Source organism: Phyllosticta citribraziliensis, assembly GCF_038025025.1.
Source record: "Phyllosticta citribraziliensis strain CPC 17464 chromosome Unknown J3D65scaffold_2, whole genome shotgun sequence".
NCBI classification, from domain to species: Eukaryota; Fungi; Ascomycota; class Dothideomycetes; order Botryosphaeriales; family Phyllostictaceae; genus Phyllosticta; species Phyllosticta citribraziliensis.
The window spans coordinates 2,350,235-2,370,310 of NW_027117339.1; the positions used below are offsets into that span (position 1 = coordinate 2,350,235).

General features: G+C 57.3%; 5 protein-coding genes across 5 annotated transcripts; 1 reads left to right on the forward strand and 4 right to left on the reverse strand.

The window, feature by feature from the left end:
• Positions 1-154: 154 nt before the first annotated feature.
• J3D65DRAFT_547776 (serine/threonine-protein kinase 4) lies at positions 155-3,006 on the forward strand (the record flags this gene model as incomplete). The annotated part of the gene is made up of 6 exons (XM_066796869.1): positions 155-249; positions 308-624; positions 674-1,605; positions 2,353-2,639; positions 2,774-2,792; positions 2,842-3,006. 6 exons carry the CDS (start codon positions 155-157, stop codon positions 3,004-3,006), a joined length of 1,815 nt encoding a protein of 604 aa, XP_066659066.1.
• An 812-nt stretch (positions 3,007-3,818) lies between these two features.
• Positions 3,819-5,677, reverse strand: J3D65DRAFT_228252 (uncharacterized protein). Its single transcript, XM_066794653.1, has one exon. The coding sequence runs from the start codon at positions 5,529-5,531 to the stop codon at positions 3,942-3,944; it is 1,590 nt and encodes a 529-aa protein (XP_066659067.1). The 5' UTR covers positions 5,532-5,677; the 3' UTR covers positions 3,819-3,941.
• On the reverse strand, positions 5,618-6,753 carry J3D65DRAFT_614919 (uncharacterized protein). Its single transcript, XM_066799266.1, has one exon. The coding sequence runs from the start codon at positions 6,466-6,468 to the stop codon at positions 5,824-5,826; it is 645 nt and encodes a 214-aa protein (XP_066659068.1). The 5' UTR covers positions 6,469-6,753; the 3' UTR covers positions 5,618-5,823.
• A 555-nt stretch (positions 6,754-7,308) lies between these two features.
• Positions 7,309-9,409, reverse strand: J3D65DRAFT_644389 (uncharacterized protein; the record flags this gene model as incomplete). The annotated part of the gene is made up of 2 exons (XM_066802149.1): positions 7,309-9,107; positions 9,331-9,409. 2 exons carry the CDS (start codon positions 9,407-9,409, stop codon positions 7,309-7,311), a joined length of 1,878 nt encoding a protein of 625 aa, XP_066659069.1.
• Positions 9,410-14,842: 5,433 nt separating this feature from the next.
• On the reverse strand, positions 14,843-19,875 carry J3D65DRAFT_614930 (peroxin 6). Its single transcript, XM_066799267.1, has 3 exons — positions 19,398-19,875; positions 15,931-19,348; positions 14,843-15,877 (listed from the first exon to the last, which is right to left on the reverse strand). Exons 1-3 carry the CDS (start codon positions 19,567-19,569, stop codon positions 15,046-15,048), a joined length of 4,422 nt encoding a protein of 1,473 aa, XP_066659070.1. The 5' UTR covers positions 19,570-19,875; the 3' UTR covers positions 14,843-15,045.
• Positions 19,876-20,076: the final 201 nt, after the last annotated feature.

Consider the following 20,076-nt stretch of genomic DNA (forward strand, 5'->3'; position numbering starts at 1 on the left):
CCACCACACCACATCCAGACCCGACCGCCTCCAGCTGCGCCTTCCCGTCGTTACAACCTCGTCTTCGCATGTTGTCGCCCGGGCGTTTCGCTGCTTCATTGTCCTGTCCTTTTGCTGCTGCTGCTTGCTTGCGTGATTCAAAAGTCCATTCGCCATGTACGGCACCACCGACGGCAGCGTGGACCCCGAGACGCTCTACACCAAGCAGAATTGCATAGGCGGCGGCAGCTTTGGCAAGGTCTACAAAGGGTACATTTCCAAAACATTGACCAACCTCACTGACTCGCGCGCTAACGAGCCACCCTAGCGTTGACAAACGGACCGGCCAATCCGTGGCCATCAAGGTCATTGACGTCGAAAACGCCGAAGACGAAGTCGAAGACATCATCCAGGAAATCTCCATCCTCTCCGAGCTCCACTCGCCCTATGTCACAAAGTACTACGGCTCCTACCTCAAGGGCTCCGACCTATGGATCATCATGGAATACTGCTCCGGCGGGAGCTGCGGGGACCTGATGAAGCCCGGCCTGATCCCGGAGGAATACATTACCATAATCATTCGGGAGCTGCTCATGGGTCTGGAATATCTGCACGGCGACAACAAGCTACACCGGGACATTAAAGGTGCGTCTGTTTGGGGACTTGGATCGCAGCACGCTGACACCATCAACAGCCGCAAACATTCTGCTCAGTGCCAACGGACAGGTCAAGCTTGCTGACTTTGGAGTCTCTGGTCAGCTTTCGGCCACCATGACCAAGAAGAATACTTTTGTAGGCACACCTTTTTGGATGGCGCCAGAAGTAATCAAGCAGTCCGGTTACGACCACAAAGCAGACATTTGGTCCTTGGGTATCACTGCTCTCGAACTTGCTCATGGAGAGCCTCCATACGCCGACATTCACCCCATGAAGGTGTTGTTTCTGATTCCCAAGAACCCACCGCCCTCGCTGGATGGAAATTTCAGCAGGGCTTTCAAAGACTTTGTGCAGCTCTGTCTGAGCAAGGAGCCTCGGGAGAGACCTTCGGCAAGGGAGCTCCTCAAGCACCCTTTTGTGAGAAAGGCCAAAAAGACTACGTACCTAACGGAGCTTATCGAGAGGCACGAGCGCTGGGTTTTGAAGCATGGCAAGGATGCAGAGAGCGAATCCGAGAACGAATCAGAAAGCGAGTCGGAGCCGCGTCCCGCGGTAGACGACGATTTGTGGGACTTTGGCACCATCAGGCCGGCGGGGAGGAATCAAGGTCTCAAGGCTATGAATGATGCCGCTACCAATGCCCGGTCGCGCACTGACAGGACCACCGATTCGAGGGGAGCGCCGCTGTCGCCTTTGAAGACTGCTTTTTCGGGCAACGGCGAGGAAAATACGCCTACAGTCAGGACTGCTAGTCCAACTCGATCTCAACCGGCACGAGATTTGTCACCGCCCAAAAGGAGTGCCCCTGGTCCTCCTGTATCACCAAGCAAAGTACCTCTACCGCCGTCACCAGAAAAGCCACTTGGACCACGTGCCCCATTCCGAGAGAGCTCAACTTCTTCTGTGATTTCCGTCATCGAGAGACCTCCAGCGCCGCCGTCTCCTGTGCGAGAAAATTCCAGTACTTCGGTCTTGTCATCATCGCCCGGAAAAGTCCACGACAACCGCTCCCCCAATAGGCAGAATTCTGGTCCACCAAAGCCATTACCGCCTCCTTCTCCAAGGGTGGAGACTCAAGATTTTGCCGATTACATTGGAAAATCATTCCAGACAGAAGCTGCGCCTGCGAGCTACGGGAATGGCAGACCCTCGCAACCGAACAGCCAACAAAATAGCCCACAAAAGCAGAGCGCGATGATGCCGCCCCCAGGTTTGCCACATAGTCAACAAAATAGCCCGCAAAGGCAGGGTGCCATGATGCCGCCCCCAGGTTTGCCGCAAACCCCCAGCAATATGCCTCTTAACTTGCCTCTGCTTCCTCCCTTTCAGTCACGCCGTACTTCTGGTCAGAGTACATCTGGCAGTTCTCAAAGGCAAACGCAGCAGACCCCTGCGCTGTCACAACACCCTCTTCCTTCCTTTGCTCCTCCTCGACCTGGCTCCTCCTACCAGCAGAACCAGCAGCGCATTGCGTCACCAGAACGCCGACCTGTTCCACCGCCTCACACGTCGTCTTCTCCATCGAAAGAAGGTTGCACTCGACCTTCGAGTCGGAGCAGCAATTATCAACCTCAATCGCCTTCGAAGCAGGAGCAGCAGCGCCAAGCGCAGGAGTCGAAGAAACCTCAGCCTCTAGACAATCAGCGGCAGAGACAACAGCAACGTCAATCGCAGGATTTGAAACAGCCACAGCCACAGCAGCAGCAGCAGCAGCAGCAGCAGCAGGCGCCACGTTCTACAACCACCCGATCACTAAGCCGCAGCTTCAAAAACCCCAACTCCTCATCTTCCGGTCCTACAGGCACGAACGCTTCCACTTCCAACAGCTCAAACACGGGCTCCAATGGAAACGCCAGTAACGGCAACGTAGAGATCACCGCCCTCTCTGGTGTCGTCATACCCGCCCTTGAAGCCGCCCTCCACCGTCGCACCTACAATTACAACACGCTGCAAAAACGCGAGAACGCCAAAGGCAGCACTCCCGCCTCGTCATCCAACAACTCGTCCAGCTCCTCCATCGCCTCGGCGCCTGGTGACCCCAACAGCCACCGCCCTTCGACGTCATCCTCTTCGGCTTCACGTCCCTCGTCCAGTTGCTCGTCGGTCGGTGGCGCACCGCCCTTTCTTCCTCCCGGAGCCGCTTCGTCTTCGTCCTCGTCGACTACCCCTGGCAACGCTGGGGCTTCGACGGCTCGTCGTCGTGAGGTGCACGAGCACATTCGTCGTTTGGTTGGCAAAGCGGCGCGCATCTTTGCGGAGATTGACGCGTGGGATGCGCGGGCGCCGGTGGGCATGGGAGAAGATGTGCAGGGGTTTTTGGAGGGGTTCTTGGAAGAGGTGCTTGTCAGGGTAGAGGCTGAGGATGAGTGAGTGAGTGAGTTGGCGAGTTGGCATGTTGGGGATTGGTTTGTGGATGAAGAATGCGAAGAGGACAGAAAGGTTAGACGGAGCATGGAAAGTGGGAGTGGTTCGGAAGCGAGACCCTTTTGATTGTGTTGTTGGCTTGGTGGCTTGAGAGAGGAGGTGGAATTCAAATCTCTTGCTTTCCTTTCCCTTTTGCTTCCCCTTTCCGTTTCTGCTCAGGATCCTCCCCTTCTTGCGTCCCTTCTTTTCCTTCTCTCGACTCTGTCTCTTTTTGGTGTGTCTATCTCCTTGGTCACGAATCGTGCGAGTCACTTTGACTTTTCTTCTCCTAGTCTTCGCTCCTCTACTTTTGGATGCGACAAGAGGTGAAGGGGAACCGAGGGTACGGATAATGAGGTTGAATACAAGGGAAGATGAAGGCCAAGTTGCTTCATCTGCAGTGCGGCGACAGAGGAGGAGAAAGAGGAGAAGGAGGAGGGAAGATGAGCCGTGGGTAAGAAACGAAAGAAACATGGAAGCGAAAGCGGCGATGAGTACAGAAGAGAGGTGTGGATAGGAAGGGAGGGAGGGGCGTAGAGGAGGAGCTGGAATACCTCAGTTGTATGGATGGACGGGCGATGGCGGATCAATCGAAGCAGCACGTTGTTGATTATGTTGGTGAGGATGGACATGGTTGATTTAGTGATGCAATCCATTCTATTCCTGAGGACTGCTACCCATCTAGACGAGAACCAGACGTCTCCAAGTGAAGCGTGCTTTTCCTTCTAAACAACTCCTCGTAGCTTTTGTTGAACCTGTCCTGTCTAGGTACTCGTACAATCGGGGGTTGGGTGGCTAAGTGAAAAACGAGTGAGTGAGAAACATGTCTGTCTGTACCCAATCCACCAATGCCCCTTTTGCTCCGCTCCTCTCTTCTCCTTTTCTGTCCCATCTCAACTTCTCTACGTCCGACAAACCATCCACTCAACGCCCCTCGGCACGCCCTCGACCTCCCCTTCCCACCTCCCCCTTTCTCTCTCCCTCTCCCTGTCCTCTTGGCTCGGTCCCTTCTTGCCACCGCCGCCGCCGCCGCCGCCGCCAAAAGCAAACGCCCCGCTGGCCTCGAAATCGACGCCCGGCGGCGCTCGCGGCAACCCCGTCAACCGATCCCTCTCATCCTCGCAGCAGCCGCCGTCGCCAGCAGACGCCGAGTGGAAGCGCGACAGCGTCGCCACGCTCGACGCGCTGGTCGTGGGGCGCTGCTGTTGCTGTTGCGGAAACGCGAGGCGCTGCTGCTGCTGCTGCTGCTGCTGCTGAAAACTGTTGTCGGTGTTACCGTTCATGATGTGGCTGTTGCTGCTGTGGGCGCGGGCTACGGGCGGCTTGGGGGACAGCGGGTGCTCCAGGGGCGCGTACGGCGCCATGGATGACGACGGCGACTTGGGCCGCGTGGTTGGCGTCGACAAGGCGCTGAGGCTGCGGAGCGGCATGCCGGGGCGAGAGAGGGAGGGAGATGGCGAGTTGGGCGACGCCGAGCGCGAGGGCGGGTTCGGCGCCAGCGGGTGCGTTATGGAGAGGGAACGGGGGTGGTGGGGGGAACGCATGGGTGGGGGGAGGGAGTGCGGGGAGAGGGTTAGGGAGCGTGCGTGGTGCGGCATTACCGGTGGCCGCTGTTGCTGCTGTTGCTGATGGTATTGGTGTTGATGGGGGACGGCGGATGGTCGAGGCTGCTGCAGCATTTGAGGCTTTGGGGCCTGTCCGAGCGGCGACACGACATCATCGCCCACACCGGAAGGAAAGTGATCACCCCCATTCGACGTTGTCTCGTCAGGGGTCAGGGGCAAAGGGGGATGGATCGCCAGAGACGGGGTGTTCATGGTAGGGGTAGCCATATTGGACGTCGACTCGACGACAGCCACCTCGGCACTCCTGTCCAAAACCGCGGCATCCGCATGACAGGAGCAAGTCTGCGGTCCGCTCGGCAGCGCCTGGATATTGACCTTGCTGTCATGCCGCTCGAGCTGCTCAGGGGCTACGTAGACGGGCTGGTACACATATCTGCCCTTTGGTTTGGGAGACGTGACGGTTGGTGGCGGCTGCGACTGAGGCTGCGGGTCAAACCGAATGGGGTTCTGCTCAGGTTGCTGATGCTGCAATGCCTGGACGGTAGAAGGCTGAGGTAGTGGTGGTGCTTGGTGACCCGTGTGCAATGGCGACACGGCAGAGTCGCGGGCCGGGCCAGTAGGTACATGGAGCGGCGGCGGTGGCACCTCGTACGCGTTGCCCGTCGGGTAGGGAGGATTCGTGGCATGGGGTACAGCGTGCGTCGTCGAGGGCGAGGTGGGCGCCGTGTTCGTCATGGCGTGCTCTTCATCCTTGGTGACGCTGGCGGTGCCGAATCCGCTGGTGCGGAAGACCGACGACGGCTGCGTCCCAGCCACATGGTGGTGGAAGGAATAGGCGAAGAATAGCAGAGTGGCAAGGAAGAGGAGCCTGCATTTGGTGGTGCACACGTGGTTAGGATGGAAGAGGATGGAAGCAGAGTAAGACATGGACCGCCGACGTACAGTTCAAAAGCAGCAAAGACTGCCGCGGCAACGCCGCATTTCCAGGCCCTGGACACGCTACTGACGCTGTAGTAGTATCCAAAGTACGTGCCGTCGCCATAGTGGCGTATGCCGCTGTAAATGCGCTCATAGCTTGCGAGTGCAGTCAAGCTTGCAAGCCAAAGAATCGTGGCAATCGAGTCGAGGGCGAGCGATCCCACCGGGTGAAAAACGCCACGCGAACCGGCGAGCGGAAAAGTCAGCGGCACAATTGGGAGAAGGGTAAGGATGGCCGTGATCAAGGCAAGAATAAGAGCCGGCCGCAGCTGCGAGGCGCAGAGTAATCAGTTACAATTCTCCCGAGAGGCCACCACCGCCAATACTCACCACCTGCGCTCCGTCGACCGATATACCGTAGCCGCAGAGGCCAAGGATGATGATCGCGAGGACGACTTGAACGCCACGCACGACGCGAAACCAGAGAGGCAGCACCACCTTGCCACTGTGCATCCCGAAAATCTGCGCCATTTTGGGACAGGTTGCCGGCGAGGCGACGGCAAGAAAACAGCAGCTCGTAACGGGGGCTGGCAGCAAGCCACGATGGCTGGAAAATATTGGACCGACACACCTGTTGGCGGCGCAACAAGCCACCTATGTCAATTGCCGTCGAGGACAAGAAAAATGAAGTCGTACAATTCACGCGAGACAGCAATATTCTGGTCGAGCGTGCTGTAGGAAGGAAGAACTTCTGGAGAATTCGACCGGGCCAATCTCGTCGCTCCCTTTGATTAAATGGCACGCAGAGGGAGACAAAGCGCGTCGAGGTCGCAGCCAGGGCGAACGGATGCGTCGACGTCAGCTCCAACGTGCTGGATACTGGAGCGCAAGGAGCAGCCGTGACAAAGGTTTGTGTGACCGGCGCACTGGCTTGGGACCTTGGCATCAAGCGGTTTGTTGATGAACTCGGACATTATAAAAGCATCCATGAGCGACAACGGTTTCTGCGTCACGTCAGTTGGTGGAAGATGAACAAAAAGCTGTCTGAATCAAATGGCCTACCGGTTTGAAGTTTTGCCAAGCAGTGTCGAAGTCGTGAGACAGGCCAGGACTAGAACGCTCATCGCCGTCATGAACTTGTAGAAGGAAATTTTCTAGAGGCGAACGTCACAGGCCCAATTCATCTCTTTGGAAAAAAGCTAAAATAGGTATCGAACGGCTTCAACCAGAGATGCAAAAGGATAACAAAGACGATTGAGCGGCAAATAACAAACATGAACAACGAAGAAAGTCGTAACCTGGCCGTGGGACGCATCCACGCTTGAAAAGCCCGACAGAAAAGCCTGATGATGGTGTTGTACAGTACGATTGTAGTGAGCCTAGCACGGTAAGCTGCGAGACAAGGACTTGAAGACCTCTCCAGCATGCACACCCAACTTTTTTCGCAGTTAGACGACGAAGAAGGAAACAAAAAGGAAAAAGAATTCTACCGACGATGAGCTGAAAAGGAGACGTCGCGAGAGAAGATTCGACCGCCTTGCTTCGATCTTGACAGTGAAAACGCCAAATTCCCCCTGCTTTCGTGGGTGGCCAACCGTCCCAGCGCTCCAAGCAAACCCACACGCAATGTTCTTTGCAAAGTCGCCATCGTGTACTGGACTTTGGCAGCACTCCTGACGCCTTGGGCCGATCCTGATGTGGATGGATGGTAAAACTCCACCGGCGCCAGTATGATAGTACAACGCGTTAAGGAACATTAAACCACGGATCTTCCGTCCTTGGTGAATTAGCGGCCCTGTTGTTGTGGCGAAAGCTGCGCCCGCAGTTGCGCAACTTCGTCTTGTAGTGCCATTATTCTTGCATTAGCTTCGTCCTGTCCTCTCACCATGCGCTGCTCCAGGGTTCGGATGTACTCCCAGAGATCGGGTTCACGGCCACCAAAGTATTCGCGCAGGCTTCCGCCGCTGCTGGGGCCGTGGCTCGACAAGCTGCCCTGGTTCGACGAGCCGCCCGATGCAGAAATTTGGTTGTGGAGCATGCTGGGGCCAGGCTGACCAGACTGAGATCCCGCCTTTTGGTGTCCAGCGCTCATCTTGTTCACAGGTATGCGCATGTCGTTGGAGAGGCCTGGGAGAGAAGGAAGGTGAGGGCCGGGCGCGTGTGAGGTGCTAACTGGAGGAGGGAGGCTCATGGGGGATGAACCCCTTCCAATACCTCTTTGTTGGTATTGCTGGTGAGCTTGCTGTGGCATGTTTGGAGAGCGGCCGCCCGGTATGGCGCCCTCGAGTATGCCTTGGTGGCGCTGAGCTTCAATCTGACCAGGCGAAATGGGTTTCGGAGACTCGGTCATGCCGCCTTGTTGGAATACGGGCGGGGCTTGCTGTTGACCAGCGTAGTGCACAGAAGACAGACTAGTTCCCATGGTCTTTGGGCTTGGGTGCCCAGATGGGTCTCGCGATGTTGGGGCGCCCGTCGAGCTCGGGGGATACATGGGACGCACATTGTTGCCCGCAGGACGCCCCTGTACTGGAGGATATGTGCTCGAGTGCTGCTGATACGACGAATGCGAGCCAGAGCGATCCTTTGAAGACGGTTCACTGACCCTGCGAGGCGAAGGGTCATCCTCGTCCATTCTGTCATCGTCGCCGCCGTCGCCATGATAAACAAGGCCGTCCATGCCCTCTTCGTTCTTCCCTTCTCCATCCTCGTCGACGCCAAAGCTCGACCGCCTGCCAGCGCAGCCCCCTTGTCCTTTATTGTGCCGAGCCAGCGCGTCGCCACGGGCAAACTTGCGGCCACACTTGGGGCATGTGTGAGGCCGTTCACCAGTATGAAGCTTCGTATGGCGTTTCAAGTCATGCAGACGGCGAAACCTCGCTTGACAAGTGGGGCATTCGTAGGGCTTCTCCTGGCTGTGGGTAAGAAGGTGGCTTTTGAGGTTATGATGGCGGGTAAAGTCGGTAGCGCAATAGGGACACTTGTGTCGTTTGGTGGTGCTGGGAGACCTCGGGCTGTTGTTTTGACCATAGCCAGCCATTGGCATGCTGAGCACCCTCGTGGGCTGGCGCTGGTCATGATCTGGTGGCGCCGGTACTGGAAAGGTCTGAGAGCGATTGTTGTTGAAGCCTTCTCCCGGCTGAGGACCTGAATTGGCAGCGACACCCGAATCACGGGAGCCGTCGGTGACTGGCATGCCGCCAGACCCGAATTGCCCAGGCCCAGCAGGCGCCGTGTCTGTGGCATTGGCCGTCGCAGTCCCAGCAGTTGTGCTGTCCAAAGAGCCAAAGCTAGATACACTTACTGGGCTCGTCTGCATGTTTTCACCACCGGCCACCGAGTCTGGAATTGATATGTTTTTGGCCGCCTTGGCGAGGGGTTCGCTAAGCGTGGTCGCGGCGGCAGGGGCGTCGCGAGCTTTGGTCATGCCGTTGTCGCCAAGGAGGTTTGTCAAGGCGCTGATGGCCGGGTTGGGGGATGTTTGATTGGAGATTTCCCTTTTCCTCTCTTCCCTGAGCCGACGGTCCTCAGCCATGGCCGCCGCGCCAGTGAGCGGCTGAGGAGAAAAGGTGCGTGTTGTTTTGAAGCCTGGAGACTTTGGCGTGCGCGTGCTCGTGGTGGGCGAGGGCAAGCTCGGGTCCAAGGCAATGGTAGGGTTTTGGGAGGTCTGAGGTTTGAACGAGTTGGCACCGCCGAGAGGCGGGTCAACAGGAGACACGGATGTGGGCGTGTCTGGAGCGGCGCGAGCGGAATGGAAAGGGCCGGCGTGCGTGGAGGGCGTGAAGGCTCCTGTAGATGCCATGTGGTGGACGTGTAGAGGAGGGAGAAGAGCGGAATGTACGAGGGCTACAAGTCAATGAGCAGCCGACGAACGAATCCTGAGGGGCCATCAGCAATGTGGACGCGCTGGCGAGGAGCGAATCGCGGGGTTACGCGGCGCCGACTGAGTTTGTTGCTCGTCTGAGGAAAGGGCTTGCGGCTCTCGGTTGAGCTGACTGGGCGCAGTACGGCTACTTACCGAATATTTGCGGCGCAAGGGTCCAAGCTGTAGTAGGCTCGAAGGGGCTGCGGCAGGCGGGAGGGAATGTTTTTCTTTTTTGCCAAATGTCCCCGATGGTCGTGGTCAAAGGCGGCGCATTTCGACGCGAGAAGCCATCAACGAGTTCGCAGAGTCGGGAGTGCACGGCGCGGGGGGCGAGAGGCGGCAGTTTGTCGAGCCGCGGGTGTTGTCGCTGATCGCTGAGAGAGCAATTGAACTCAAGGTGGCTCGCGCGCAAAGGCCGGGCCCGAACGAGAAAGTCGTCGGAAGAGGGACGAGATGAGCGCCAGACGACGAAGCAGCAGGCTAGTGGGACGGGGATCAGCTATGGTCGAGGATGTCGAGACATGCGACAGGCGCTGCTGCAAGGCTTTCGTGGACAGCAGGGAAGCGCAGCAAGACGAGGACCAGGGCCAAGAGCGCGGGTGAAGGGAACACGAGTGATGGATTTTGGAGAGGGGAGGGCGGAAGGATAGGCACGAGCTAGAGGGGAGAACAAAAGAAGAGGTGGGAAAAAGGTGGTGGGAGCGATGTTTGGTGATGGCGGTGTTGGTGATGATGTTATGGCCGGTGGCTGAGGACGGGACTACTGACCTGACGGGAGCCCTGCACCCGCGTTGGGCCAAGCAAGGCACTGGGCGTGGGAGTCAAAGACGGCGGTTGATGGAAATTGGCGCCGCACAGCTTGAGCCGGGCCTTGGGTGGGTTCGAGGTCGAGGTCGAGGCTGGGCTGGGGGAGACAAACTGGATGGCGAGGAGTGAGTGAGTGGGTGGAGTCGTCGAGGAGCGATGGTAGGTAGGCAAAATGTGGCGAAGCAACTTGGTTAAGACAAGCGATGCAGCGTGACGAAGCGACGAGGGGGCGGCGGCGGCGGCGGGCGGCGGGAGAGTTGGAGGCCTGGCTCACTCACCTCTGGACGTCACCTACCCTACCCTACCTTACCCTACCCAGTCTGTCTGTCAGCACCGCACCTCTTCTATTGCTTCAAACAAAACATCCACAATGTCACCTGTTCTCTCCTCGAGCCTCTCCTCCCCTCGAGAGCTCCCGTCCTTCTGTTCTCGGTCCACGGTCCACGGTCCCCCGTCCCCATCCCCGTCCCCGTCCCTGCCTTGCCTTGCCTTGCCTTGCTGTGCTCTGAGCCTCTTGGAAGCCTGATGAACGCTCCCCATCACCCTCGCCTCCAACGCTCGAATTGCAATGCTCACCGCTTTCGTGTCCATCTTATCCGCTCCAGTCCCTACTTCACAGCCTCACCCGTGCCTTGGTCACAGCGCTGCCTCTGTCGACAAAGCTTTCTACGCGATCGACAGGAACAGGCACAGTACGCGCCACAGCACCTCCAGCGACGACTCCAGGACTCCGTGGCATCCACGAGTTGCGCACGATTCAGCAATGCACGCTACACGTACAGGTGCACGTGGTGCCTTTCTCTCGTCTAAAAACAGCTCGAGACGGGTCCTGTATGAAGCCAGCTTCGCAGGGGCTCTGCTCTACTCCTTCCCGGCCCCCTCGGGCCAAGTGGCTGGTACGCCAAGCCATGTAGCCGCGACGACGTTTTCCATTCCACCACCCATCGCATCCGTCTTCCTCCAAAGCAAACGACAATTGCCGACCCTCTGTGCATTTTCTGCGTCGTGTATGCTCTCGCTAGTCACGCCATGGCGCTTCCTTGTCCAATCGACCCGAGCCTCTGCAGAAATTTGATTCCGCATGCAGCACATCCCAGTCGCTGTCCGCTTCCGCCCGGCGGCGCTTTGCAACGATACTTTGGACCTACAGAACAACCCAACCGGCCAGACAGCTGTTGCTGGACGGGTACCTACAGGCCAGGCTGAAACCCCACCGCCCAACCCCCAACATGGCCCATGCCTGCCGTGACGCCTTCTCTCGCCCTCAGCTGTGGCTAGGATACCACGATACCGAGCTGCGGCTATCGGCTCGTCCGGAACAAATGCGTGGCTGTGTCGTGGCGCCCGACTTGACCATGTGCGTCCTTTTGCCAGGCCATGATCTGCGCGCTGCCAGGCCTTCCACGCTGCAAACCCGGTCAAGATAAGCGAACCTGCTCCAGTGGGTACGACTGCTACTTGCGACGCCGACGCGCGCTGCTCTGTTTTGTCTGTCCTCTTATGCCTTGTCCTTGGCCAACACCCCCAGACTAGAATCCTGTCGCTCCCAGTCGTACCGTCATCGAAATCGCATGCGGGTCCGCCTCCCGTATGTGCGAGCCCGCGCGTGCTAGGGGCGCATCGAAGATCACGTCGGGATCATTGACGTGGCCGGCGTTGCCGACGACTCAGCGGCCCTCGGCGGCCGCGTCTGCCTGCCCTCAGAGGCCATTGAGGCTTGGGCGCTCTCGCTTTGCCAATGGCGGTGCATTTGCTGAGGGGCAACTGTGGGCAGAGGTAACGTGGGCGGCGGGGAACATCAGCGAGGCAAACGTTTTCGTTGGCTTTTTACGAGGGCCACTCGTTGCAGCTGTCGCGGCCCCCCCCGGAACGCGCAACCACTTACAATGCCGCTCTGGTTGGTGTTTTGCGGAACACGAACGACACGGACTGCCTTGGAGATTGGGAGTGGCGCATCCGCGACGATTGCGCCTGTCTTGGTTCAGTGGAGAAGCTCAAGGCGGGATCTCGAATACGCTGCTATTGGATGCGGATTGATGTGCAAAGAACCAGGTTTGGTTGGAAACGAGTGGCCCGCCCGCATCAGGGGCATGGAAACTTCATGTCACAGGCGTAGGTGAATACGCTCAGGCTTCGTATCCCCCTTCATCGAGGAACAACGAGACCGATCCTCGCGCGGATATGGGAAAGACAAAGCTCGATTACCAGCATCACAGCTTGCTCCCTGCTTATTCGACTCCCAGCACTGCAGCTGGGCCGAAGGAGCAGTCATTCGCTACATCATCGAGGCTGGACTTAGGGAGCAGTCATTCATCTCACCATGATAATGCGCCTAGGGGGCTACCATTGCTCCCAGCACACGATGAGAACACATGCGTCCATCAATCGACTTTCCATTCGCAATCGCAATCCCCTTGTCAAAAATTTGCACTGGCCAAACTTTCACCTTCCGCGGCAGCGGCATCGAGTCATTCCCTCGACCCGTCGAATAAGCTTAATTCGCGCAACAGCGGAACCGCTTACCGCCGCTTTTTCTCGAAGGAAGGCGGAAGGTGGGGAGAAGGGAAGAAAAAAAAAAGCCCAAGTCAATAAAATTGTCCTCGTATCGTTACGGCTACCAAGCTCCGCGCCCAAATTCTTGTAGACTGAAGGTGATCTGGCTCCAGCCATGACCGGAAATACGATGATTCGGCCATTGTAATGTCGTCGTCAACTATGCGGGCGTCGACGTATCGCTGCTCGTTGAGGTCAGGCCAGAGGTGGGATGTCGATAGGGACGATTAACACTTCATATGCATAAACGAACCTCCTTCCGTTTCCTCGAGCGCCCCCCGACATACTCCGGCTCCCCGTCTCTCCATCTACTAACCTGTTCGCTAAGGCAGGACACGTACATGTAGTCACAGCGCGCAAGACCAGACAAGATACAAATTCCTACGTACAGACACTTACAAACGCCGACCATTCGCTAACCAACCGCGACGCGCGCCCTGTCTTGCTCTGCTCTCCCCCCGAATAAACAAACTCAACTTGCTTGACCACAAACACCCCCCCGACCCCACCCCACACAGGCAAACCCCCCCAATCGAAACCTAACCTATCCCGCTGGTCTCCGGCGATCTCATGGCCGCCACAATTCCTTACGTATCCACGACAGCCCTCATCAAGCGATGGCGAGCAAGCGAGGGCATTCAAGCAATCGCATCGCACATCGCATCGCATCGCCCGTCGTATATCGGGTTGGACCCAGTCCCAGCGTGCTGGATACGTGCAGATACGCCACTCTTGGTGAGGACGAGCGCATGTACACTTGAGCGCCCACCACGCCTTGTCTGCTCTGTTGCCGTTGTTGCCGCCGCCGCCTAGAAAGCTCCAGGCTCAAAAAGCAGACGAGTAGACTTGCTCCAAGTCGTCAGCCCAGTTTTTTCCACTCCTTATTTAACGCTTCCCGGCCAGAATCAATCGCTGCATCCACTCCCTCTCTTTCCAATCATCAAGGTCGACAACGCCGCCGTCCGAGGAATTAGATGAAAGGAAGAGATTTTCCGTCAAGGAGTGCAATGTGAGAGATGCCTCTGCAGCCTCTCTCCCCTCACACCGGGCCTCCTCTTCCTCCTCCTCCGCCCTACCACCATCCTTGTCCCCACATACGTCACGTCGTGTGGCAGAGTTTTTGGGCGTTTTAAGCTCGAGTCGGCTCGTCCGTGCTCGCGCACACGCCTACCTATCAGGAACCAGACTTGCGGACATGGATAGGGGTCCGGGTTGGGGAGACAGGCGGGTGTCGGGAGCGCTCTTTCCCGTGCGGGAGGTTCGTTCAGGTTGGGGACGGGAAGGAAGGGAAGGGAAGGGGTCAGCGTCAGCACTCTCGGACGGTAAGGGGCAGTAAGGGGAATGTGCTTACTTCTGCTGCCGATGTCTCACTGTGAGTGTATATGTAGTGTCTACTGCCGTACAGACTCTTGTCCCCAAAAATTTCTCACGACGCCTATTTCGTTTGCAAGTCATACACGGGCACTCCAACTGCGTTGACGGCACACCCCACATACCCACCTTTCCACCTATCTTCCCTACCATGGAAGTATACCATCAGCTGAATCACTGCGTACACAAGGCTTGGAAGCAAACGTCGTGGCACGCGTACAAACCACAAGAGATTGCGGAGCAGGAATGGAGCATTCCTGCATCCATCTCAACAGACGACGATTCACGAGAAAATCATCATTCAAGCCAAACTAACGCTACGCTGATCCAGCGCATTTTGGGTGGGGAGGAGCATTCCAGAGCGTTCGAGGGCTGGAAATTCTGGACTGCCACAGTCGTAAATGAATGCTCCCTAGGTGCGCACATATTGCCGGAAGGTCTCATTTCTTTCGACACGATCCACTGTGCGCGCGTTTCTTCCTACATCCTGCCATGTACTCTTGCAAGCAGTTTCTCCTTCTGGACCAGGAGCTTGATTGTGTTGTCACGGCTTCCGACCTGCGTGCATCATCGTTCTTTGTGTGTGCCTATCCACATATTGTTTGATGAGCGGGCCTTTCCTTGGAGTTTGGTTTTGGAACCTGCAGCGCACGTAGCTGGTTCAATCGAGCAAGCTGGTCCCAAGGCACGACGAGATAAGACGCACGCATAACCATGAGAGAAAGACTTCCAACGTCTGTCGTACATTTTGGATATTGACGAGAAACAAGATGAGCAGCAGCAGCAGAAGCCCGCCAACAACGCAGGTCTGCTGTGATGGATAGATCCAGGGTCCAAGCAACTCCCGAGTCTTTCGACCAAACAACCTTGTGCCCGGGGAGAATTTTCACTTCCTCACGCTTGCGTTTCGCAAAGGCTCGGTCCATGGGCTTAGGCATACATGTCCTCATCGCCTTCGGCCGCATCGCCAAAGCCGCTACTGTCATAATTGCCCTTCCCCTTTCCCTTGCCTTTTCCTTTGCTCTCGCCATTCGCATCCCCCTGGACCACTGTCGTCGCCGCCGCATTGCTGCTTCCATTGATGAGGTGGTCAGTTCGAATGACGTACTCGTCCTCATCGCCATCATCGTCAGGCGAGACCTCTCGCACATTGTGAAGGACGCCGCCTCCGTTGGTTGGTTCACTGGTTGGCTGCGCATCAGGACCAGCCGCGGCAGCGGCAGCGGCGGTTTTGCCCTTGCCTTTACCCTTGCCGTTGCTCGACACGGCGCTTGGCTGTTTGCCATCGGCAGACGGAGTCGTCCCAGCAGGAGGTGCCGCGGGCGATATCCTCAGCCCCGCAGCCGGAGGTGGAAGCACCTGCCCTTGTGCCTGACCACCTCCACTCACACTCTTACTCTCCTTTCCACCTTCCTCAAAGGTCCGCCTGACGCGCTCGTAGTGCTGCAGCTCATCGGCACTGACGCTGGGCACGAGTTCGCGCTTAGCCGAGAAAAAGTCGTCTTCGGTGACGACGACGGCCGTGTCGGTGTCGGCGGCAAAGTGGTCGAAGAAGTAAGCCGTTGAGATGGGCGGCTTGGGCGGTGTCTCGGCGGCGCGCGACGCGTTGATGGACGCAACGCGTGCGTCGACGGCGCGGGCTTGCCGCGTGATGGCGTGCAGCATGGCGTCGGAGCACAGGGCGTAGAGGTCGGCACCGGTGAAGGTGAAGGGGAGGGACGAGGCGACATTGTGGAGGTTTAGTTCGGGGTCGAGGGTAAATCTGGTGCGAGTTAGCAACGGAGCACAGTGATCGATGGGGTGATGGAGACTTACTTTCGTGTCAACGCTTCCAAGATGGTCAACTGCTTGTCGTGAGTGTCGCTAACACCAAGGTACAGCATCTTGTCAAAACGACCCGGTCTCAGCAACGCCTGGTCCAGCAAGTCTGGTCTGTTGGTAGCACCAATGACAAACACGCCGCCGCCGCCACCGTCTCCGTCGCTCATGCCGTCCAGCTCGGCCAGAAGTTGGGACACGATGCGGTCCATGACACCGCCGCTGTCTCCCTGGTTGCCTCTCTTAGGAGCCACCGAGTCCAATTCGTCAAAGAAGACGACACAAGGTCTCGCGTCCCTTGCGCGCTGGAAGACGCGCCGTACATTGGCTTCTGACTCTCCAATGTACATGTTCAGTAGCTCAGGACCTTTGACCGAGAAGAAGTTGAGCGAGAAAGATGTTGCAATCGCCTTGGCCAACAGTGTCTTGCCCGTTCCAGGAGGCCCGTAGAACAGGATGCCACTTCGTTTCTTCATGCCACGAGCAAAGAGCTCTGGCCTTTGCAAAGGCAACTGGATGGTTTCGGTCACAGCATCCTTGACGTGCCCCAGACCACCCACGTCACTCCATTGCACGTTGGGAATCTTGGGCGCACCAATGGCGTCGGCAAAGTTCTTGCGGGCTGCTTCCACTGCTGCAATGAGATCCGCACATGTCAAGCTGACGGCGGAGGGGCCACCAGCGACCTCCAAGTCTTGGATTGTAAGAGGTGCATCCGAGGGTGTGGCGTTGTTCGAAGCAGAAATCAACGAGTTCAGACGGCTGCGCTTCAAGACAAGGGCGCGGTCAATGACATCGACAAGGTCGCCGGCGACGAGGGCTGCAGTTTTGACCGCAATGTTCGACAAATCTACGTCCGGCGACAGCCTAATCCCACGATCTTCGACGATGTTGTTGAGAATGCCCTCTCTTTCTCCCTCATCAGGAGCAGACATTTCCAGCTCGTGCGTAAAGAGTCCCCGAATTCCATCGGGGATTTTTTCGGCCTCTGTGCTCGTTGCGATGAGAACGCGAGAGTCTGCAAGAATTTCTTTGAGCGCAGAGACCATGCGGTCCGCGTTGAGAGCGTCTATGTGCTTGATTACGAGAGCCGTGTGTTCAGGACCACATGCTAGGACCCTCTCGGCTCTCGCTTTCAAGGTGGTTTCCGTCTTGACATCTCCGCCGCCAGCGCCTTCGGTCAGAATGTCAAAGGCATCGATTGAGAATGCGTGCAAGCCCAAATCTTCACAGGCCTTGGTGACTGTTGTTGTTTTGCCAATCTGACGTTGCGAAGACGTAAGGAGGAGGGCCAGCGGAGGAAGGCCAAGGTGCATGGCGCGCGGGCTAGTTGCGGCCGACACCAATTCTCGGACGCGCCGACGAAGAGCAGAGATGTAAGGTTTGGGTAGGTCTGACATGCTCGTAGGTTTGCTCGTGGCTCCACCCGAAGAAGCGGGCGCCCGTTTAGCTCTCAGGTAGTATTGCCAGGAATTCGACATGGCTGACGGGACTCGGCCTTGCTCACTGCCGGCCTGCTTCATTTTGGTATTTGTCGCATCCACAGAGACGACTCCTCCCCAGATGTCGTTGGAGATATCGCCGTTTTCGTGAGCCTCTGCAGACACAGCTGGTGTAACGCTTCCGACTTTGAACCACGCGACACTCTTAGGTCTGCTTCCAGTGTCTGAAGAATTGTCGGTTTTGGCTGTAGAAAGTAATTCTCCAGCTGCCATCTCGCCTTCGGGAGTCGAGCCTTGGAAAACGGCTCTGCCCAAGTCCTCGTCAATAGCAATCGCTACAAGGTCACCGCTCTTCAAAATGCGACGCTTTTGCTCGAAAAAGTCCTTCAGCCCCGTAAAGAGACTTGGCTGCAGGGACTTTTCCATCGAGAGAGGCGTAGAGACTTTGACAATGGTAACTTCAGCAGCAAAAGAAGGCAATGAAGAAGCAGTGATTTTCGGCTGCTTGTTGAACGCTTTTGGCAGGCTAGACGTGGAAGATTGAAGGGCTGAGATGCGCAAGTGAGAGGGATTGCCGATATTTGTTAGGAGTATAGGGGAGAGGTATGCTTGACCACTTTGGATGGAGACGTGATTGGCATGGCTAAAATGTCTTTGATGCCCACGACCCACGGAGTAGCGCGCTCGCTTCTTGGACATGACTTCAGGAAGCCCGAATATCTTGACTGCTCGAAATTCCTTTGCTTCTTCATCGCCTCCAAAAGCGCTGCTCAGTCCCCACGAGCTGAGCCCGTGACCCCGAGGCTCTTCTGACGGCTCGATGCGCACCCAGTCACCAGAAAAGCAGCCAATTTTGACAAGCATGTTTGTTTCGACAAAAACACGAGCCTCTTCGTCGTCATCAGACCCTGGCTTGGGGTGCAGCATCTCTTCTGGGATCTTCTCAAGCAATCCTGTTGCTTTGAATACTCTGCGGCTTGCTCCACGAGCGGTTCCGGAGGTGAATGTGGAGTACACCGAACCCGCCCCAGGGCTCATGATGCCATTTGCAGCATCACCAGCTCGTGGAGTGGCCGAAGTCCATGCAGATAGCACGCCAGAGGACTGGGGGGGGAGACTTGGAGCGCTCAGGGATATCATGTCCTCCGAGTCGTCTGAAAGATCGTCCGCCTCTGTTCCAGAAGCCTCGGATTCCAAGTGGTCGGTGGCAGACGCATCTTCATCGGAAGGTGGGGACGGGCCGGTGGACAGCCCCTCTTCTTTCGCAGAATAAAACGAAGTAGTGTCGTCGTCATCGCTTGAGCCGCCCAATCTTCGAGGACTGGGTGCTACCGCGCGAGCTGCCGCAGATGACTTGACGTTGCGGGACTGTAGCACTACGACGCGCGTGCTCGGGAGCAGCAACCCTTGCGCGACAGGCTCACAAGACAAAACTTTGGCGGGCGGGGGAGTCTGATGAGTGATTGGATGTCCAGCAATGGGCAACGGCAATTGATCTCCAGCGTGCACAATGTTTGGCGCTTGCAGTGCTTTGCGAACCGCATCTCTCCACTCACGCTCTTGATGCGCAGGATCCGGCTTCTCGCCCACTGTTCCGTTCGGCTTCCCCGCTCCGAAGCCGCCTCCGTACCTTTCTTTGACCTCGTCCAATTTGCTCAGCGCGTTGGAGTCGATGCTCACAAACACAGTATCCAATCCGAGCGGCACGGCATCCAGAATACGAATTTCAATTGGGGTATCTTTGCGCGGCATGCGGTTTAGAGCCTGGAGGGTATTTACAAAGGACTGCAGAGCGAGGGACCTGGCGGGAAACTGGATCGAAGAATGGGCACGCGGAGCAGCATCGTCCTTTGCGGCAGCGCGAACAGGAACGACGGTCCAGGAAACTGACGAGGGAGAGACGGCGGAAGTGGGTAGCCAGGGCGTAATGGCCACATGGTGAATGCGGTTTTGGGCGGGCACGGAGGCGTCACCTGGGGAGGTCAGCAAGAGCAGCTTTGACAGGCTGGAGTCAGTCGGTACCAGAAGACTTGACAGCGCCGGGGAAGAGGTCAACAAAGAGGTCGTCGGAGAGGATGCCAACATGGCCCTTGACGCGGTCGTCGAGGAGCAGATGGGCGGATATAGCGGGCTTGTCCTGGCGCCTCCTCCTCCGTCGTCTCTTGCGCTGGTTGACAATAGCATTCACAGCCATGGTTGGCGGCGGGAGGAATCAAGCGAAGACGGGCAACTGTTGGCGCAAGTCATCAACGGTCGTCGGGCTGTTGGAGCTCGCGCCGCATGGCTGAGGTGCCGAGGTAAACGATGGACGCCGGGTAGCCGACTTGCGTTGCGGTACAAGTTACGACAAGGCGAAGGGCGATGCGTTGCAGGAATGGCTCACTTGATGCCTGCTCAGGTCGTCGCCAACTGCGTGGTCCCGTCTGCAGGAAGGAAGGGAGATGCACAGGCGGGATTTGGGCTTGTTTTCCCGCTCGACATCGAATACAACCATCCTGATGATTACCAAGGTTTGGTAGGGTCACCAGGGATGCCGCTTCACATGGATGGCGATGGCGACGCGGGACGCCCTACACTGCACCTCCTCCAATGCGCGACGCTACGTCATCCTCCGCCGTTTTGTTCGTTTCCCGGTCTGTCACGGTCTCCATCCTACTGAAACCCTCGTCATCCTGGCACAGGACTACTCTTTCACCAGCCG

Excerpts from the sequence above, each read along its gene's own strand:
- J3D65DRAFT_228252 (XM_066794653.1), bottom strand. The coding sequence starts at position 5,531 with ATGTCTTACTCTGCTTCCATCCTCTTCCATCCTAACCACGTGTGCACC.
- J3D65DRAFT_614919 (XM_066799266.1), bottom strand. The coding sequence starts at position 6,468 with ATGCCAAGGTCCCAAGCCAGTGCGCCGGTCACACAAACCTTTGTCACG.
- J3D65DRAFT_614930 (XM_066799267.1), bottom strand. The coding sequence starts at position 19,569 with ATGGCTGTGAATGCTATTGTCAACCAGCGCAAGAGACGACGGAGGAGG. Across the intron at positions 19,349-19,397 it reads CGGCGCTGTCAAGTCTTCTG|GTGACGCCTCCGTGCCCGCC; the intron begins GTACCGACTGAC and ends TGACCTCCCCAG. Across the intron at positions 15,878-15,930 it reads TTGGAAGCGTTGACACGAAA|ATTTACCCTCGACCCCGAAC; the intron begins GTAAGTCTCCAT and ends AACTCGCACCAG.